At 32.0% G+C, this 22,256-nt stretch overlaps 3 protein-coding genes across 3 annotated transcripts; 2 read left to right on the forward strand and 1 right to left on the reverse strand.

Moving 5' to 3' along the window:
- Window positions 1-106: 106 nt before the first annotated feature.
- On the forward strand, window positions 107-2,415 carry LOC111020840 (anthocyanidin 3-O-glucosyltransferase 7-like). Its single transcript, XM_022297625.2, has 2 exons — window positions 107-661; window positions 1,541-2,415. The coding sequence occupies exons 1-2, from the start codon at window positions 160-162 to the stop codon at window positions 2,404-2,406; spliced, it is 1,368 nt and encodes a 455-aa protein (XP_022153317.2). The 5' UTR covers window positions 107-159; the 3' UTR covers window positions 2,407-2,415.
- Window positions 2,416-5,330: 2,915 nt separating this feature from the next.
- LOC111020813 (protein DETOXIFICATION 16) lies at window positions 5,331-12,475 on the forward strand. Its single transcript, XM_022297588.2, has 8 exons — window positions 5,331-5,719; window positions 9,317-9,861; window positions 10,633-10,719; window positions 10,796-10,852; window positions 11,285-11,523; window positions 11,837-11,955; window positions 12,058-12,144; window positions 12,235-12,475. The coding sequence occupies exons 1-8, from the start codon at window positions 5,444-5,446 to the stop codon at window positions 12,289-12,291; spliced, it is 1,467 nt and encodes a 488-aa protein (XP_022153280.1). The 5' UTR covers window positions 5,331-5,443; the 3' UTR covers window positions 12,292-12,475.
- Window positions 12,476-17,311: 4,836 nt separating this feature from the next.
- On the reverse strand, window positions 17,312-18,578 carry LOC111020865 (transcription factor MYB36). Its single transcript, XM_022297657.2, has 3 exons — window positions 18,427-18,578; window positions 18,228-18,357; window positions 17,312-17,949 (listed from the first exon to the last, which is right to left on the reverse strand). Exons 1-3 carry the CDS (start codon window positions 18,560-18,562, stop codon window positions 17,454-17,456), a joined length of 762 nt encoding a protein of 253 aa, XP_022153349.1. The 5' UTR covers window positions 18,563-18,578; the 3' UTR covers window positions 17,312-17,453.
- Window positions 18,579-22,256: the final 3,678 nt, after the last annotated feature.

Here is a 22,256-nt window from a genome sequence, read left to right on the forward strand (position 1 = left end):
GGGGCACTATTGTCCAAATAAAAAAACCTTCCCTGCATATAAAAACTCATATCCTCCATTACACCCCTCACCAACAAAGCTCATTAATTCTCTCTGTGATTTCGTATCAAGAACAACAAGAAAAAGAAGAAGAAAAAAGACCCCATTTTTTCTCTATCAATGGAGGTGGCGAGAAAGCATCATCAATGGCAGCATGAGGTGCTGGTTCTGGCATTCCCCTTCGGCAGCCATCCGGGTTGTCTTCTCGGGCTGATCAGAAAGCTCGCCGACGAAGCTCCGGCCGTGAAGTTCTCCTTCTTCAACACGGCCAGGTCTAACGTGGTCATTTTCAAGGACGGCGGACGAAACGACAACGTTTTTCCTTACAGCGTCGGCGATGGCTTGCCGGAGAGCTACGCGAACGGAGGGGGAGTGCCGGCGGAGGCGGCGGAGTTATTTCTGAAGGCGGCGCGTGGGAATTTTAGGAGCGCGATCGAGGCGGCGGCGGAGGAGGAGGTGGAGGTTGGAGGGGTGGTGAGCGACGCGTTTCTGGGGTTCGCCGGAGAGATGGCGGCGGAAATGAAGGTGCCGTGGGTTCCGGTATGGGTTCCGGGGCTACGGAGTTTGGTTCTTCATCTTCATACGGATTTAATTCGCCAAAAACTGGCGGATTTTGGTATGTGTGTTCTCAACAAACTTCCTAGTTCCTGATGCAAAAACAACTTTAACTCAAACAAAACCTACAATTATATATGGTGTCTAAACCTACCCATTTTTGCCTCTAATATATTTTCAGGATTATTAAATATTTTTGTAAGATTGAAAGATGTAACTTATAAAATACATACAAACTAATTAATTAGTCAACACTCTCGTGTTTTCCATTTGACCATCAATAAAAATTCGATAACTTTTGATCCTGTTATTTAACCTCTTCTTCTCGTATGTTTCTCAGTATATTTTTTTTTATGAATGGTATGTCGTTAAAAAAAAAAACTTTTGATCTTGAAGAGACGTGGTTTGACCGATTGAGTTATACTCGAATTAACATCAATCAAAAAATATTAATGTTATGTAGAACATCAATCTACCCAGCATTATATTTTCGAGTGGTGGTCTCACTGTAATTTCCCTTTAGATAAATTAATTTTGCAACACTAGCTATGAAAAATAAAATTATCCAACGGAACTTGTTGCTGGAAAATAAAATGGTAGAGACTATTTTGTAAACTAAGGCTCAAAATGTTAGTTCTTTAACATTAGAGATCAAATTGACATAAGACCAAATTAAAAAGTCAAATTGTTTTTGTTTTTTTGTATATTTAACTATAAATTTAGATTAGTAACTTAATTAGTTTTTTATTTTGAATCTGTTTCATTACTTAAATATTGACGTGACAATGACATGTCGATTGGTGCGTCTACATTAAATCGAAATTTTAAAGGGAGCAATTGAAACTTTTCGAAGTTCAAGCACTAAACAAATTTAGTCATGACTTGTTTTTCAGAATAAAAAAAAATTCTCTTTGGCTAAAACATAGCATTTGATTATTTTTTGTAGCGGGAGATGATGAAGAGAAAGTTATCAACTTCCTCCCTGGCTTTTCAGAAATACGTAAGATTGACTTACCTGAAGGCATATTGCATGGAGACTTAGAATCACCCTTTGCAGTCATGTTACATAAAATGGGGTCTCATCTTCCAAAAGCCTCTGCCATCGTCGTGAATAGCTTCAAAGAGGCCGAGCCTGAGATGTTCGACATACTAAAACCAAAGCTGCAAAAACTTCTCACTACCGCACCGATTAACCTAACATCACCGACATCAATAATCTCCGACGAACATGGCTGTCTCGAATGGTTGGACAAGCAAAAACCTAAATCCGTGGCGTACATATGCTTCGGTACATTCATAGCACTCCCACCTCACGAGTTAGCAGCCCTGGCCGAGGCGCTAGTCGAGAGCGGAGTTCGTTTTCTCTGGTCATTTAGGGGCAACCCTAAGAAAAGTTTCTCTGAGGACTTTCTTCAAACAGTTGATGTACAAGGAAAGTTGGTGCCATGGGCTCCCCAAACAAGAGTGTTGGCACATCCTTCAGTTGGGGTTTTTATAGCTCATTGTGGATGGAACTCTGTTTTGGAGACTATAATGGCAGGTGTGCCTATGATATGCAGGCCCTCTATTGGGGACAATGGCCTCAACACAAGGACAATGGAGTTCGAGTGGAACTGTGGCTTAGGACTTGAAAAAGGAATCTTTACAAAAGAGGGAGCAATGAAGGCAATGGAGTCAATCTTAGATCCCCAAAAAGGAGCTAAAATAAGAACAAATCTTAAAGCTCTCAGAGATTTGGCATTTCAAGCTGTCGGACCTGAGGGTAGTTCAACTAAAAATTTTAATGTCTTGGTCGAGTTACTCACCAAGTAACTGTAGTTATTTCTCTTGATATCGTCTGCTATGTTCATTATATAGATGGAAATTTATGTATTATTCTAATTTAAATCTTATTTTAGTTGTTTGTGAACTTTTGTATATTCTGTGTTGTCTTAATTCTTAAATTTTAAAGTGTTAATATTTAAGTCTCTTTGCTTTTAATTGTTATGTTTTAGTACTTCAACAGTGTGGAAAAACTATTTTTTAATAATGCACTTGTAATTTTTCATTAATCATTTATGAGAACCTAAATTTTCTGTCAGAAAATAATAACAATATCCTAAATTCATTTAAAAATTCATCCGAATTAACTTTAAATCTAGTTTCAAATATTTTTGTTTGTAGTCCTTTATAATTGAGATTAGGTAAGTTAACAAAAAGAACGTCTGTATCATGTTTCTGTCAAATAGTTTATTAAAAAATTTAATGGCTGTTACTGAAATAGTATTTTTAATCTCAAATTCACATACTATAAAATTGAATGTTTGAATGTTAAGAATCAAAATAAGATAAAATTTAAAGTTCAGAGTTCAAAAATAGGATTTGGACTTATTACTTTTATGTTAATGCTTTTAAATATTTTTAGAAAATTAAAATGATACCTAAATTTTATGGAAAATCGAGATTGATTGTAGGAATTCTTATTTGCCAACTGAAATAAAAAAAATTGAGGAATTTTATTTCTCCAAATATTTTTATAAGGGAAATTGGGCATTTGAGAATGGAGCTTGAGCTTCTTCGAGAGATTCAAGTATTTATTTATTTATTTATCTATTTATTCATTAATTTTTTTTTCAATAACTGGGCATTTTTGTCTTTTGATTAATGCATTCCCTTAACAGTAGTTACAATATTACTTCATTAATGTAGTAATACAAAAAATTACAGGAAGAAGTTTGCAAGTTATCTTTTCAGCTTTAAATGAGTTCTTTTTAGTATTAACTATGGTTTTAAATATCCGTCTACATGTCGATATTTTCATCGACATATTCATGTCTTCATGGGTTCGACATCGACATGGAGAATAAATTAACATTTCCATCCTAATATAACAAAATCGACAAAATAAGAAACTAATATTTAAATAATATTAATATTATTATTAATTATTTTTAACTAATTTAGAAATAGAAAAATGCTTATTTGTTAATTTAAATATTTTTTACGATTTTTTTAATTTTTCTAACTTTTACATAAATATCAATCGACATCGACATTTAAAACTTTGATATTAATCTGCACTTGTTTGAATTTTATTGCATTCAAAAGGTTGGTGATTAACTTAGTGTTTGTTTTTAATAAATATTTTGTTTTGAGTTTTTATTTTAAAAATAAGCTAATTTAATTATTCGTCATTTCTTGTTTAGATAATTTACGTTTTAGAAAGTGTTTAAATTCCTAACTAAAAGTTTAAAAATTAACTAGATAATATATATGTATTTTTTTTTCTTTTTACGGTATTCTCTTTTAAGAATCATACTTAACAAAAAATTTATCTTTAGTTTGTATTTTACTTTAAACATATTTTTATAATCCTAATCTAAATTAAAAAAAAAAGTTTTCGAAGAAAGTCCTCTAAAGAAATAAAAAATATATATATTCTTTTTTAAATTAAGGTTTGAGTACTATTTACTCATCATAGTTTCGTCTTTATACTTTTAATTTTTTTTCATTTTTGTTTTTTAATTTCAAAACGTTCAAAATGAACTATTAAAACTTCCTCAATTTCATTTTAATCTTATTTCTTTTCATCACATTTTTAGCATGACATACTTAATTCACTAAATTTCTTGAAAAATATCCATAAATTTGTATTGAATAGAATCCATTACATACAAAATTTATTTAAAAAATTTGTAAATATGAATCAAAATGGTTCCCTTTTTAAAAATAGAAGGTCTAAAACAAATGTTATGAAAGTGTAGAAACTAAAATGAATCAAAATTAAATTAATCAAATGATTGAATAATACTTGGTTGATAGTTTTAGCTTTCCACCCTTCATATTTCTTTTTTTTTCCCCCCCTTTTCAAGACTTTATCTAAATAACCTTTTGATGAAAAAATGGTGTAAATAGTTCTATATTATTCTCTTGTAGTGTGACCAACCGATAATCTAATGTATGGTAATTTTCTCCAGCCAATGCTCAAAAGTTGTTTGTTTTTAGATTTAGGTTAAATTATGCAAAAACACCCTCTACTTTAAGCTTTGTTTCAAAAATACCTTTATTTTTTCAAAAAGCTTTTAATTATATTTTACCTTTCAAATTGTTTAAAAAATACACTACTCGAAAAGAGTGACGGGAAGTGATTTGGTTGATGACGTGTTAATGGATGACTTACGTGGCTTTTAAACAAGCGAACAGCCAACCACTCCGTCGCTCCTATTTAACGAAAATGTTCTTTAAATGTGTAGAGATCCTATTTGGTCGGAATCATTTTTTATAATTGCTATTTGTTATAAACAAAATATAAAAATAACAAAAACTAAATAAAATAAAATAAATATAATTTGATATTAAAAATTAAAACAAATATATTATATATATTTAAGAGAGGACATTTTTGTCCTTCTCGTCGAAGGAGGCGTTTATTTAATTTTAAAATTTCAAAATGAATATTTTTAATAACTACAGGTTTTCATTGAGCACTTAACTTCAAAATCAACATTTAACTCTAAGATTTAAGAAATTGTTTTAAATATTCTTAAACTTCTACAAGACAAAATAAAAATCCAATGTAGATGTGAAGATAGGAAATTGAATTTTCGACCCCTAAAAATAATAAAATAAGATGTCTTAATCGTTGAACTAAGTGAGATTAAGATTTTTAGTTAGATCAAATATTTGGGATTATTAAACAATTCTATTGCTACAATAATTGGGTGACCCTACAAAGTTCATTAACCCAATGAATGATCACCATTTGGATATAAAGTTGTGACTCTTTGAAAACGTAAAGTTAAGGTCCCCAACTTGAGTATTAACACTTATTCTTCTCTAACAATTCCAAAATATTTCATTTATCACCGCCATGGAAGAAGACCAGAAGATGCAAAATCTGAAATCCCCACTGATTCCGATCTCATCGCCGCCGCAGCCGGAGAACGGCGGATCCGTTGGGAAGGAGGAGATTGTGGCGGAGGTGAAGAAGCAGCTGACGCTGGCGGGGCCGCTGGTATCGGTAAATCTGTTGATAAATTGTTTGCAGATGATTTCGGTCATGTTCGTCGGTCACCTCGGGCAGCTCCCTCTCGCCGGCGCCTCCATGGCTACTTCTTTCGCCTCTGTAACTGGTTTCAGTCTCCTGGTACTAAATCTCTCTCCTCTCTCAAACCTTTTTTTTATTTGACTTATTCCATATAATGGAGAATCTTATGATTTTTTTTTTGCCTTTTTTAGAATCTGGAAATGATTTCAAACATCTTTTTTTTCCTGTTTCTGCTCACACCATTTATGGAAATTTTCAGATCTGATTTCAAATTAGTTCAATTGGTTAAGGCTTATAATCAAAAGATCTAAGTTCAATCTCAACTTCACTATTGTTTTCTATATAAAAAAATTCTTTATCAGGACATTCAATAGTAAGAACGCTCTCTTTTTCTTTTCCTTAATTTTTCACTTTTCTTTTTTATTTTCTTTCGCACTTTTTTTGAAAAATAATGTATTTTTGGCAATTATTATTTGACAATGAGAGTAAATTAATGTTGCATATTTTGATTCATGAATAACGCCATATATATAGGCCAAAGACTGAGTAAGTCTGTTACAGCAACTAACATCCAGACTTAACTAAAAGACAATTACAAATAATAAATAATCTCTAATAATTAATTATCAAAACATGTTTTTTATTATTAAAATTTCATTAACAGATTTAATATAAGTTAGTAAATGATATTTATGCTGTTTTGGTTAGGTATTGTCATATTAGCATAGAATTTATAAACTCTCACAAATTAGAGGTTGAAATCTCTATTCTATCTTGATTCAAAGAGAAAAGAGAAAAAAAAAATCAGGTAGGCTTGTTTATTTTTTTTCCTTTGTTATGGATTATAGGTTTGAATTCGCTATCTTCCTATCCTAATCTAATATTTATAACAAAATTAAAGACAACTAAGGATAAGACCTAGAATAAGAAAAGGAGATCTAAAAGAAGATCCATTCATCAAGTAATTAAATGAAGAAAAGATCTAGACAGGTAGTTTAAAAATTGCTGACAAAAAAGACAAAAAAGTAATAAATTATTACTAGATTCAACATCCATCTTTTCTAACCACCATTAAATTTTTTATAAGAGAGAAAAATGCTTAAATTTTGATTTTTTTTTTCAATGTTTTCAAAAGAAAATGAAAAATGATCGAATTTTAAGTTGTGGTTAGCGGGAGGATAGGTGCTTACTTATTTTCCATTCTCTGATAGGTCATTCTAAAAAAAACCTATTAAAATTTGTTACAAAAAGTTTGTCTCAATAAATTATTACTTTATTATAATATTTGGACATATGAACATGCTTCTAGGAAGATATTAATTTTTCTAAAAGTGAGTTGAATTTGGCTATTAGGTAGGTTGAGTTTCGTGTGTCAAATAGCATATGAGTCACATGTCCATATGTTCAAACATTAACGCAATAATCTAATGATCCATCTACTTTTTGTTCACATATATTTTTCACAAAATATCTAAGGGAGATTTTTAATACATTAGAGGTAAAGTTCAAAATTTTAAAAGATTAAAAACCAAATTTAGGATTACCTAAAAGATTAGGGATTATTGTGTATATTTTCCTTAAAGAATTACTAAAATTTGATTTTTATAGTCCAACAAATATGGAGTGAGAAAATAAAATAATTGATATCTTATTTAATGATGTCCGGATTATGTTTTTAGTACAGTAAATTGAGAGGAGGTGGATTTGATTTTCCTACCTCAATAGAAAGAATATGTGTCAATGACTGTATAATTATACTCATGTCGTGAATATTAGTTAGATGGATGATATTAATTTTACTGAGACTATCACTTGAGTACTAACTTAAATGACAAGACCCGAGTATATATTATTCTTTTTTTTTTTGTGGGTGGTGGGTCTGAATTTCATTTTCTGCATGAAAAAATAATATTTATAAGAAGTTTAGAAATTTAAAAAGTCCTTAAAAGGAAGAGCACTTGGACTGAATTATCGAGTCAATGATATGAAAAGGGGATGAGGACAACACAGGAGGGACTGGGGTGGCAGGCTATAAAGTGCAAAGAAAAGAGTTGTTGGGATCCTGGTTCTAAATATTAATGTGTCGATATATCTCTATATTTTTATGGGTTCGACAACGATATAAGGGATAAATCGATATTTCTATCATAGTACAAAAAAATCGATAAAATATGAAAAATATCAACAAAATGTCACTAATATATACATAATATCAATATTAATCAATTGAGATATGTTTAATTTATTTCTTTTATATATTTAAAAATATTATTACGAAGAATAAATTACCGAACTTAGTTAGTGTGCTCTTAGGGGGAGTGTAAGAGAAACTCTATGTCATATTTGGCTTCAAAGCCTAAAAATAGAAATGCCTTTTTTAGTTTTCAATAATGGCATAACTAACGATTGAATCTTTGAAATGATAATGATATTTGTTGTTCACTAAATTATGCTGGTATCAATCTAGTTAAAATATTTGGTTTTGTATTTCGTTTGCCAGATTGTAATTGGATAAGAATTTGGAAACTACTTGATGATTTTCGAGGGTCATTCTTGTTATGACCACTATTAAATATTTGGCATCTAATAAAAAGAAATTAAAATGTACAAACAAATATTTTTTTAAAAATAATAATAAATTGTCAATTTTTCAATAATAGTCATAAACGTTAATTTCGTGGCTGTGAACCATGAAAATAAATGTCCTATCATATCTAAAGAGTGTGTAAGTGGTTTAGGTTAGATTTGATATATTATATTATATATCAAAACTATTGGCAAACCAATATGTTATTTTATGAAAAATTTCAAAGTAATATTAAAATCGGATTTTTGAAAGTCGAAAACCAATCATCAAATTGATTGAATCAAAGATAATTCGTCCAAACTGAATCGACCAACAAAGTATGGTTCTATTATTAATGCTAACAATATAAATGCTTCATTTTGGTAAAAATTTTCGTTTCTTTATTCTTCCTTTACTATTTCTTATTACTTGTTTATTTTTTTAATGAAAAATAAAAAATAAAAAATAATACGTATTTGATCATTATTTCTTATCTTTAATTTTTCTTTCTTTTTTATCTGAAAAAAAAAAGAAACACATACAGTAATGTTTGGTGGGTAGTTCTTATTCTTTGTTCTCCTCAAATTTAAAATAAATAAAAAAAATTAAAGTTATACATTTTATAAGTAAAAAAAAATAAAATAATTCTTTTATATTTATGTCCTTGGAAACATATTGGAGAGACTAATCTTTTAAAATAATATGTTCAAGAAAATAGATTTTTTTAAGGGATTTTAGCATATTGCTCCCTTAGTTAAGATATTTAATTTTTAGTATAACAACATATATGGACGAGAGTTTGAAACTACAATTTTTTTTTATTAAAAATATATGTCTTAACTAATTGAACTATACTAAGTTAGCTATTTAAGATATTAATTACCTCTCAATGGTATCAAATGTTTGGAATTTATACATGTTGCTAAAAGTTACTCCCACTAAAAATTATAGATTAAAAACGAGAAAAAAAAAAAGTAGGAACACTTTTCAAATTTTGAAATGTAATTAAATTTTAAGAAAAATAGTTTAGACCATCAAAATTCTAAGTATCTCTCCATTTTATCGAAATTAAACCTTATTAATTAGATAGGGTAAAAAATTAACATATATATGTTTTTTATTACCCATAGAATGGAATGGGAAGTGCATTGGAAACCTTTTGTGGACAGTCATATGGAGCCAAACAATATCACATGTTGGGAATCCACATGCAAAGAGCCATGGTTGTTCTTCTTCTCGCCAGCCTCCCCCTCGCCGCCGTTTGGTTCAACGCCGGCGACATTCTCCGGCTGCTCGGCCAAGACCCCGAGATCTCGGCGGAGGCCGGCCGATACGCCCGTTTCATGATCCCCAGCATCTTCGCCTATGCAATTCTCCAGTGCCATGTCCGCTTCTTGCAGACCCAAAACAACGTGCTTCCCATGGCCCTCGCCGCCGGAGCCACGGCGGCGCTCCACTGCTTTACGTGTTGGGTTTTGGTTTTCCGATCGGGGCTAGGGAACAAGGGGGCGGCCATGGCGAACGCCGTGTCTTACTGGATAAATGCGGCGGCGTTGGTGATTTATGTCAGGGTGTCGCCGTCGTGCCGGAAGACTTGGACTGGTTTCTCCGGCGAGGCGTTTCGTGGGATTCTTAACTTTTTCAAACTCTCCGTTCCTTCCGCTCTAATGCTCAGGTTCGAGTTTTCTTTCTTTTTCTTTTTCCTCCTTATTTAAATTATATCCTGGTGTCGATTTGCCTTCAATTTTAAAATATTTATCTTAGTTCACAAACTTTATTTTTTCGACTCAACTAATTCATCTTACTCTAATACCATAACTCAAATCACAATTCAAACAGGTTAAGACATGCTTCGAAAGTCACTTTATATATCCATTGATTAAAAGCAAAATAAAGGTAAATACAAAAAATTATATATTTTTGGAGCAAAAACGAATATTTTGAATTTTTTATAGTTCAAGATTAAAATGAAGTGTTTTGGGTAATTAACGTGTGTTTGATGTGTTTTGTACTATAGTGTTTATGGAGGATTAAAAATGGCTTTTTTTAAAAAAAAAAAATTTTTGAAGTATTTAGTTTAAATTTTAATGAGTGTTTTAGCCAATCAAAAAAATTTCGGTAGTAAAAAATAGTTTGAGAGAACTCCTAAAAACATATAAAAGCAGATTAAGAATGCTTACATTTAGTTAGTTTTCTCCCGTGAGTTTTTACAAAACAAATTATTCATTTAATACAATCACATTTAATGATCTCTAATTAGTTATTAAATTTGAAGTTTAACTAATGATTTTGGATTAAGGTATATTAAAAAGTGGGAGATTGGAATCTCCACCCATATCATTTAAACTTAAAAAAAAAAAAAAACAAAAAAACTAGACGATTCTTCAAAGTTAAAAGAGATATGATTTTTTTTTTTTATTATTACTTTTTATTTTTTATGGAACAGCTTGGAGATATGGTCATTTGAGATGGTGGTTTTGCTATCAGGGTTTCTTCCCAATCCAAAGCTTGAAACTTCAGTTCTATCAATCAGGTAAATTTTGTAAATCAATTATAGTGTTAAAATGATCTAATTAATTACTCTAGTATATTAATCAATCTTTTTTCAGCCTCAACACGTGCTCAATGATTTACATGATACCCCTTGGCATCAGTGGTGCAGTAAGGTCAGTCACAGTTTTAATTTCAACTACCTCTTTCTATTTTAAAAATTTACTTTTTTCATATCTTTTATGCATTTATATGATATTATTTACGTTAAAGCTTCTACAGTCTGGTGTTTACAAGTCTTGAGAGATACTTGTAAGACTTAATCCAACTCTAGAGACTAAATTGGAACTTTTATAACCAATTGTGTCCTTATTATTTACTTGACAATGATGATTTAGTATTTTCTTTATTTGGCTCAATATGTTATATTTTAGTCATATGAATAAAAATTAGCTAGGAGGTGGATAAAAAATGATCTAACGACAATTTTAATAAATTTGATTAAACTATGAGAATTAAACCGTAACTTTCACCGCAGTAGAATGAGGAAATTGAAACTTTTTTACAACTACAGCATCATAAACTTTGGTTTTTGTGTTGATGAACAGCACGAGAGTGTCAAATGAACTTGGGGGAGGGAGGCCAATGGCTGCAATTTTAGCAGGATGTGTTGCATTGGGAACAGTGGGGACAGAGGGGGCAGTAGCAGCCGTAATACTGATCACTTGCAGGCGAATATGGGGTTACTGTTACAGCACAGATGAGACTGTGGTTGGATATGTGGCTCAAATGTTGATTTTGCTTGCAATTCTCCACTTCTTTGATGGAATCCAATCTATCTTCTCAGGTTTGGTTAACTTTGGCTCAAATTTCAAGGTTATATCGATCTAGTCTCAGAAATCGGACTGTATCTAGCTGTTCAGTCGTTCTTGCACGCCTCTAAACTTTTAAAACCAGCGAAAATGATCTACCCGATACAGAATTTAAAGTTTTCAAATGACCTGTTAAAAACTTTAAAGTATAAAGATAAGATAATAGACACAAAACTTGAAAGTTTAGAATTTTGTTTGAAACTTTCTTTTAATCTACGAACTCGTCTAAGTAGATAAGATTTTAAAAGTTTAGAGACTAAACTTATCATTTAACTTTGGACGTATTAGGTATTATAAGAGGATGTGGAAGGCAGAAGATTGGTGCCTTTATTAACTTGGGAGCTTATTACCTTGTGGGTATCCCTGTTGCCATTTTTCTAGCCTTCTTTCAAGGCATTGGAGGACAGGTGCTTTTCATTTTCAAATTTTTCCTTTTTCCTTTATTATTATTATTATTATTATTATTATATATATATATATATTTTTTTTTTTTTGAAATTTTTGGGCAGGGGCTATGGATGGGAATCATGGTGGCTGTGTTCTTACAAGGTTTATGTCTTGGAGTCTTGATTGTATGCACAAATTGGGATAAAGAAGTGAGTTTTCCCATTTCTTTGATACCATTTTTTGTTTTAATCCGCTAAGTTAAATTTAAGTTTTGTAACTCTATTTTCTCTTGTTTTCAGGTTAGGAAAGCTGCGGATAGAGTTACGAATTCGATGCCAGAAAATCTTTTACAATGATACAATTGATTAGTCATTACTATACATTGATGTCGTCCTTCATTGATTGTAATTTTTGTAGTCTACCAAACATTTTTCGATTTTTGAATTCAATTATTTTTGACCTAATGGATTCATATTAGGATATACCATATCCTGCTTAATCTTGGGATCATAATTTGAAGTCATTGAGTAGTTCATATCACTTTACATATCTTTCTTTGCCAACCTAAAAATAGGTGTTAAATGAATGGTTTAGTTGCAATCCTTACCTTATACGAGAAATACGAGAAATTATTCAAAGGGAAAGATAATGAGCCTAGGTTGAATGATTTTTAGAGAGCAGACATAATTTGAAGCTATCTAATTGGTATTAGGGCATAATTTTTTCTCTTATATTTCAATGGCGATTGACCACTATAAAAAAATTATTTCTTTTGTTTGAAAAGATTTGTTTATAAAAAAATTATTCCTGACGTTTAAAAATATATAATCTGTAATCAAAGGATGGAAACAATAGGCCTGCCACTTCAAATATAATTTAAACTTAATATAATCACACATTATAATAAAAATACCTGGGAGGAAATATTTTCGTCCCTTGACTCACTAGCAACGAAAAATATTTCGATGCAGCAGTAGTTACTAGAACGACGTTCAAGTAGACTCCAGTAATAGAAAGTTGTGCATCGCATTTTTAGCGAGGAAAGCGTATTTTTGTCGTTGGTGTGATGAAACTAATTTCGTTACTTAAGCGACAAAAATGTGACGAAATAGTTTCAAATATTACTACTTTCAAAATCCATTTTAAAATATTCTCACTTTCAAACTTATTAGGAAAATAATGCTTCTAAAATTCACGCTATTAAATTTCTCCATACGTAGTATTAAATGTCGCGATATAGTCACGTTGTAATTAACTTTTTTTTTCCTTTTTAAATTCATACCATGTCCTCTCTTTATTTAGTAATACTGTCTATCTTGATTAAGAGATGTTAAACCATGCATTTGCCCCACGTATTGCAGGTCAAACTCTTCCTGAACAATTTTTCTTAAATCTCCTAGGTAGGAGTACACCAGCTGGCTGCCCTCCAATATATATACGTTTTTAAGAAAACAAACTTTAAACTAAATCTAACAAAAAAAAATCCAACTTCAAATAAAAAAAACTCTTAACTTCAAATCCAAATCCCCATACTAAAAAAATACTTAAACCACTTTCTTTGAAACAAAAATAACATAATACAAACATTATAAATTATAAAGTATCAACTTATTAAAAAACATTTATTAAGTAAATATACTATAAAATAGAGTTTTTTATTCTAAAAAAAGGAAAGCAAATGAACAAATTTCTTGAATTTTGATATAGAATATTCGATGTATTAATAATGAGAAATCAGCGGTGGTAAATCATTTTCACACGAACGGGAAATCAACGGTCGTGATTTTCCTTGCCACTACAATTGGGCCTACCGGCTCTGAAATGGTAACCCAGATGTAGCAGTACCGGTAGCAGCTGATTAAATCCTTCGGGCTGCATAAACCCTACATGGAGCCTGATGGCGAAAAGTGAGATTCTCCTTGCATTTCATTTATTATTCTTCTAGTTTCATCGATTTCTGTGTGCTTGTTTTTGTATTTTTGTTTGTTATTCGTTGATCGTGATTCCATAACGAGACAAAATGTTAAATGAACTATTTCTTTTTTGAAAAATGGTGGTTTCGTGGCTGGAAGCCTGGAAATTTCATTTTGAAGAAGAGATTTTCATGCACGGCAAACGGTTGGTTCTCATTCTTGGAATATACTTGCATGGGTTGTAGTAGAGCCCTTTGACTGAGCTTTTGACTAGCATCTGACTCTCGGTAATGGCGGTTTTGATCTACTTGCACTGTGGTTGTATATTTTACGATATTAAACCACTCTTGAAACCCTTGTTCCGTACTTTATTATTATTATTTTGTTGACTCGATGTTCTCGATCTCATGAGCTGAGTGTAACAAATGGTATCGTATTTGAAGAGAGAAGAAGTCTAATGTGAATGTTGAATCATTGGTTTAGTCGGTCTTGGTGTAATGATCGAAATAAACTTTCTAACGTGGCAACATTATGGAGAAAGAATATGGGAGTGATTCTTGAGCGGAGAAAACCAAGCTATAATACTACTGAATTTCTTTATCAATAACTACAAGGAGTCGTGAGTAAAAGCAACGATAAATTATGGACGGATTCGTTAACCTTTGTTCTAGTCCTAGATAGTAAAAGCTCTAAGCTCAATATCTACAGTTAAAAGCTGAGAGAAAGAATACAGAAGCTCTTATGAGAGATGAAGATGAGAATATAGGAATCGGAAGTAGAGTAACAAGAAATATTTCGATATTAACCAAAAGATCGTAAAGAACACGCTTTATTTGTCTCAAGGATGCTCCAAGATTAATTGTCTTTAGAACAAGTCTAATAATCGACATCAAGAAGGAGATTAAAATTCTGCAAGTATCTTGCAAGGTTATGGAATCAGCTGAGGTTGATGATATCAGACGAAGAATATAGAAAGGAAAGGATTTTAGACTTGGACTATACTTTCCACGTAAGTAGTGCTCATGTGACGTAACATCGCATGAGCACTACTTTTTTTGTCTCGATATGATTTATCTGATGGCATATAGAGAACATTCCTCCCCTTTTAGACTTGGTTAATTACCTTGGACGAAGTTGTCAAGTCGGAAGGAAGAATAGTCAAGGTGTGTTAAAGCTCCTTTCTTATAATGAAGTGAAATAGACAGCCACCTAAGCTTGATCACTAGACCATTTGGGCGTGCAACTTATCACATATGGATACATCTATCTCAAGCAAGATAAGCTTGACCCGAGGCCTGGAAACTAGAAAGGGCATTCTTGTACGGGTGAAAGTATTAGAACCAGGTGAAAGAAAAATTTGTAACAATAGAAATGCATCTCTTAATGAGGAATTAATGCCGTGGCTGGACTCTCACAAGATAGACATGGGGAATTGTAAAATGACTATTCACACGTCAACTTTGTATCTTTTTAACAATTTTGCGATTGAGCAAGGTTGGAGTTGGTTGAGTTAATCAAGAGTATCTGACTAAAATAGTAACGTCCAAAATGCGCTTAATGCTAGATATGAATGTCGGAGGGGGTGGATTGTTCAATGACAAGTTGTCATAAGCTATAGAGTCTGTTATTTTCTGTTAACCTGTTGTCCTTTTTCTGGTTAATTAATTAATAATGGTTAGGCTGGTATTGCTAAGGTAATAGAAATAACACAGAGATAGAGGCTTACACGAGTTGAAATAGAACTTCAACTGAGTTGTGTAATAGCTTCCGGTTCCTAATAATGGAGGTTTTGATCTAGGCGCTGCTTAGTGGATGCAGATCGTTTGCAGTTGAACCACTGAATCCTTGTTGTTACCTCTGCTCTTAATTGTGTGTTATCTTTCTTGATTACATGAACTGAGAGCAAACTTCAACTTAGACTTTGATATGCCGTTAGTTCTTGCATATTATTTGGATAATTCCATGTATTATAGAGATGCTCAAATTTAAGACTTCAAAACTCAAGAGCTTAATTCCACTTTCTCATTTGTTTTATGTAGGACGATTAAAATGAGTTCGGCATACTTTAGTTTCACTTATAACTTATAAGCAAATTGCATAGGATGTCAATTATGAAATTCGGTTTAAACTTTCGGTATGCCAGTAATCCTTACTTTTGGTGGTTGGAGAAAAGCACAGCAATGTCGGGAAAGCAGCTTGATCAATGGAGTGGGAACCAATATTATGACTATGATTCTAACGACTATTCATACGACCCTTCATCTCAAGGTTATGAGATTCAGCCAAGTAGCTATGAACAAAGCTGGAGGTGTCATGATCGTGACAGGACTACTGGAAACTATCAGACTGCCTCAACAAAGGAGGTTGCTTCTCGTGGGGAAACTTTCAAGGAGAGATCAACTGGCAGAGTTGGCTACGAGGATGAATTCAAAACCACCTCTACTTACAGGGTCGGTGACCGAAGTGGATATACCGAGTATCAGTGCCAGGAGAGGTATCGGCAAGTTGATTTCGGTAGCAGCGGATCGGGAAGTAAGGGGGGGAACAGCAACTCTTCATCAAGCAAGAAATATATTAAATGAATGGCTGGGGTAAGTGCAAGTATGTTTGCATGTTTGCTCTCTTGCTTTGAATTTGGGTTCTTTTGTGCAGACTTACGTTTTGTTATGATGTTTTCTGATGTCTGAACACTGCTATTTTTCCTTTAGATCTAAGAGAGCCTTTGTTGTTTTGGGTGTTGGCAATGCTCTAATAGGTTTAGAGAGCTGAATTCCAAAAACAAAAATATATGGGTATTGTATCGTTTGTTGGCATTTTGATTATCTGTTTACACACTAGCATTGAAATTTTTCTGTTTTAGTTTAAGCCAATTATCATAGGTTAACTAACAGTTAAGAAATACCACTAGACGTTGTATGGTTTTTTCTCAGAAATAGAATATCTCACTACCCAATTGAACTTGAGATTCTCCACCCCATTTTTGTCCATGTAATTAGATGAAAATGTTTTAAGTATCAGTACTTGTTAGATTTATTAGAATTAAAATTTGATATATTTATTAGGATTTATTAGAATTAACAATTGAAGGATATTGTTTGATCGTTGAGGGATATTGTTTTCTAGGTTTGAAATGTATTTTTAAAATTTTTATTTTGGCATATGAAATTTGTAGATAAGTATTTTGGTTCTTGAACAATTGGGTTTATTTCATTTTTTGTTCTTTGAACTTTGGAAATGTCATTCAATTGATGGATTAGGTGACTCAGTTTTATGTGCTGGTTTGGGCATGTGTATTGGCATCACCCAATATAATCAAATTAGTATGGGGTGAACTGATATTAGCCAAAATAATGGTGGATTAAAATTTTTAATTATTTGAAAAAGAAATTAGATGCTTGGAATTAAAATATACATTTTGAAGGTGGCCGATGAGATTTAACTTTAAAATAAAATGAATTATGGCTAATAAGAAATTTGTGACAAATGCACATGCATTAAGCCATTAACATTGATTATTCACACAAATTTACAAAACTTGGTAACACCTCTCTCCTCTTTCCCTCCACACTTGAATGACAATAATGAGAAGCATATGACCAAATTTCCTAAAGGCCATAACCAAGCAGTTCGCAATCCTGAAAAATCCCCTCGGTTGAATTAGTGTTCCAGAGGTCTAAAGCTGCTGCAGATTTTGCATCAAAATCATCACACCACCAAACCAAACTCTCCTTGGAGTCATCCATTTCCTTCACATTATCAATCTCTATGGCTCCTCCATCTTCCTCCCCCGAGCTCGAACCCATCAGACTCTTCCCTCCTGTCGATGTGGGCAGTTGTCCTGTTACCACCTTAGCTTCCTCGCCAGTGGACACCGTTGGCCAGAGCGCCGCAGCGTTGTAGACAGAGTAGGAGTTATGAAGGCCTTGAAGCTGCATTTGGAGCTGAAGCCTTTCCATGGTGGAGTTGGAGTTGGACGGTAACTTGTTGACGTTAGAGGAGTGTTTTGGAGTTCCGAGCAGTTTCTTCTTCAACTTCGTGTTCCAGTAGTTCTTTACGTCGTTGTCTGTTCTCCCTGGCAACTGGGCTGCAATTATAGACCACCTGAAAGCAAAAAATGAGGATCTTTTTTAATCCTTATTATAATTAGCCTCTCTAGTCGCAAACAAAAAGCAGAGCAGGAATTTCAAGAAGAAGTGTGTTTTTGAATTTATACAATTGCTTCTCTTTTGTCACTGTCTTGTGATGTTATGCTTAACGTGACCATCATTTTCCTACCCAAAATTGTTTCAAACCAATTTAAAGTTTTAAACTTAATTTGTGTTCAAAATTGAAGAGAGTGGACGTAGGCATAGCTTAGAAACGTATTTGGAAAGAGAGACCTGGTGCCAATGCTTATGAAGAGGTTGCAGATGATATTGTCTTCCTCTTGAGAGAATCCGCCATGTTTGATATTTGGTTTCAGATAATTGAGCCATCGAAGCCTGCAACTCTTCCCACATCTCTTCAGCCCTGTAATAAAATAAATTCAACAACCCTTTAGTTTGGAGTTAGAAGAGAGGATATTAGTTTGGTTTGGACCTATTTTGTTGGGAAGAGCAATCCAGTTGCCTCCAGTTCCATAGTGTTGGATATAAGCCTTGAGCTTCTCATCTTCCTCAGCTGACCACGCTCCTTTCTTCACCTTATCTTTGTCACAGCATGCTGCTCGCCCCATCTCTCTCAAAGTAAACTTTCACAACTTCTGAGGGTAGACCACAAATTTATAGGTTTGAAATTTTAGTCCCATCCTCGTTTCCAATTTTATTAAGAAATCTAAGTACTTGACAACTATTTATGTTTCTTGTTTCTCAATTTTTATAACATTCTCAAAATTTTATAAAAGCTCTAGGGCCAACAAAATCAAGTTTTTTGCCTATTGTTTTGGGTTTTCGATTTGTTTCTAACATAAATAAAATTTTTATTTTATCATTCTTGAATTCAAGGGTTGAAAGTCATGCAATTCTTTTCTTCTATTTTTATTAAAATGAGAAAACATAAATAAGAAATTGATGCTTACCTAACACTTTTGTTTTATTTGACTATCTATTTTTTAAGATTAAACTTACAAACACTGTGTTCACAAGTTTCTTTATTTTGTGTTACCTTCTCTTTTAAAAACTAAGAACAAACCCGATATCTTTTGAAAACTTTTTTTTTTAAATGGTGAAGAAGTCAATTTGTGTTTTTAAAAAATGCGAAAATTTTGTACCAAATAATTATTAAAAATAGAATGTTTATTCAACGGGGCCTAGACCTTCAAGATGGTGTCAATTTAGTTTCCTAAAATTTTGAAATTATGCCTATTTAATGCTTTAAAAAGTTTTTAATAATTTGTCTATTCATTCATCCACATTTACTTTGACATGTGAACTTACTGGATACAATTGAAAGTTTAGAGATCCAAAAAAAAAAAATTTGTAAAGTAAATAGACTAATATAGACACAACTTTAGAAATTTTAGAGACTAAATAAATACAATCTTGAATGTTTAGAGATTGAATTTTTAATTTAACTTAAATATATATAAATAACAATATTTCACTTGATTGAATGGTAATTAGATTGATATTAAACTATAGATGCGTCAAACTAATGTTGATAGTCATTTGTTAGATCTTATACTAATTTTCACACTAACACTTCTCAAAATCTCAAAAGGTAGTGAGTTAGAATCTCATTCTAACTAAGGATTCTTGTGGTTCCGGAGGATCCAGCTACAGGAGAACCAGGAACGGAGAGCTTTCCTCTTTTCCGCCCGCCTCTTTGGTCTTAAGAATGCTGATTTTAAGAATGAGTGATTGTCCTTCTCCGATCCTTACTGCCCAACCCGAGAGCGGACAACTAATGCGTTCCACTTATTGAACAGGGTTCTATGGTCGGTCCGCGACCCCTGGATACCAAAGACGTCCTTGGGGTAATCTCGCACTACGAGGTGGAGACGATGGGGTCGGTCCATGGATTTTTCTTCCTTTTGCCGCATTTCTCTCAAAGGGTTGAAAGGATCTCGTGCATCAAGCTGGCCAGATGATCGAGAGTGTCAAAAATATAATAATAAAAATTTACTGAAATCCATCCGCTTCAACTTTTAGATGAAGGGGTGATTCAAGAGTTCTCCCTCATCTATCCCTATCCCTCTGGCTCATTTGGATTAGTTCAATGGTCTATCTTAAAATGCATGCAACTGGACAAAGTACAACACGAATTTTTCTTAAGCTTTTGCATATTAAATTGGGATTGCTTTTTGGGGTTTATAATTAGTTTTATTGGGATTGGAATTATTGCCAAATTATTTTAACTTATTAAAGAGCATCAATTTCTTTCCTATTGTCTCTATTATCCTTTATAATGTTCCTTTGCCAACCACAAACAATCCCTTATCTCTATATTCAATTTTGATCTGCCTTTCCATAATTTTTTAAGCTATTCTATTACATTTCTAATAATTTAATTAAACATTTTATTCTTTAAATGATTGTGAGATCTTTTTTTTTATCAAAATCCTATGTGTGTGTTTGAAAATGTTGATGTATGTTATGTTTATTTTGTAATATTAATTTTATCTACACGTAGACGTAACTATGGTTACTAAGGCTTCATTTGATAATCATTTCGTTTTTTCGTTTTCTGTTTTTAAATATTAAGCTTAGAAACATTACTTTCACTCATATGTTCATTTGTTTTGTTATATAGTTTTTTTAAAATATTTTTAAAGTTTATGCCAAACTTGGAAAACCCAAAAAAGGTAGTTATAAAAAAATTATTTTTGTTTTCAAAATTTAGCTAAAAATTTAAATATGCTTTCAAGGGGTGAAAATTTACTAACAAAATTGTATAAAATAAGCATAACTTTTTGTATAAAAAAGATTTGATATATTACTTTCACATGCCACATTAATTTACATATATATTTTTAACTTTATCCATTTATTATTTGTCTCTCATCTCTCGTCTTTGAGTTAGAAGTTTTGTGAGCAAGTCATGTCATCATTTTAATTAACAATAAATATTACATAAATTCACAATCCTAACCTCGGTTCATAATTCGAAAAATTTAGTTTTATTATTTTTGTTGACAAAACTAAATACTCGTGGACTATAATGTTTATATAAGAGAAAAGACTCCAAAAAAAATTCTCTGATTCGTTACACACTTGAACTTCTCGTAAACTCATTTATAAGATTAGTCGATGTAATGAACTCCTCAAAAGATTCAAGTTATACCCTCGAACTTCAAACTTGAAACAAAATCGTACATGTAAAACTAAATGTCGAATAAATAAACAAGAATTCTATCGAGATTTTTTTTCGCAATTTGCAATAATTAAAGTTAGAGAACTTATGATGATGAATTTATACTTTTTCCAACCCGTTCTTACAAGATCCAACCACACTTTATAAAAGACCAAATGATAGGTGTTGAAAAGCTTTGATTGGAGAGAGTTTCCTGGCCAACTACTTATACAGAAAAATGGCTAATTAATTATAAAGACTTGCAATTTACCTAAAACACTTCATAATCTATAGCCTTTCAAAGCTAACATATTTTGGTTGGTTCTTGGTGGTCAAAGTTTGACTTTTTGGATAAGTAGAAATAATATCAATTAAACATGTTTTTCCATTTTAAAATCAAATTAAGTATGTTTTAATTATTATCATTAACTCAATTATTTGTACAATTGACAAAGTCAAAATAGTCACAAATTATGATAGTCAATTTTGGTTAATTTGTTTGCTTTGTGGTCTTTTATTAATTAATGATGGAGCTACATTGAAGTTCAAGCCTATAAAACTTATCTTTTATACTACCTACTAACTATTATAAATCGTGAATTGAGAAATAAAAAACAAACTTTTCAATTAAATATAGATTTTATTAGAACTTTTTTTCAGTACAACATTTGGGGGTGGGGATTCTAATTGATCACGAAATTTTGGTCAGAGATCGGTGTCCTAACCAGTTGAGTTATGCTCAACTTGACTCTTACTACAACTTTTTGGATAGATATGTAAATGTAAATTGATCAAATATCATCAAATTTAGGCGGTTTCCTACGAACTTGACTTTCTCTCTAATATGATCCCTTTTTTCCTCTGACCCGTAGTTTTTTCCATTAAATTTTTTACATGATTTTTTTTTTCAATACAACAAATATATGATTTGAGATTTGAATCTCTCATCTCAATAAAATAAATAACTTAACTGCTAAGCTAGGCTCATGTCGGCTATTTTTTACGTAATTTATGTCTTCTATTTTCTATCATTCCACCACTCCTAATATTTAAGCCAATCCAAAGTGAAACCTCATTGACCTTCAATTCTGACTTTTACTTACCCCAATATTTAAAAACCAAAAAATTACCCAACAAGC

Source organism: Momordica charantia (assembly GCF_013281855.1).
Source record: "Momordica charantia cultivar OHB3-1 chromosome 8 unlocalized genomic scaffold, Mcharantia_2.0 BLBB01000008.1, whole genome shotgun sequence".
Lineage (NCBI taxonomy): Eukaryota > Viridiplantae > Streptophyta > Magnoliopsida > Cucurbitales > Cucurbitaceae > Momordica > Momordica charantia.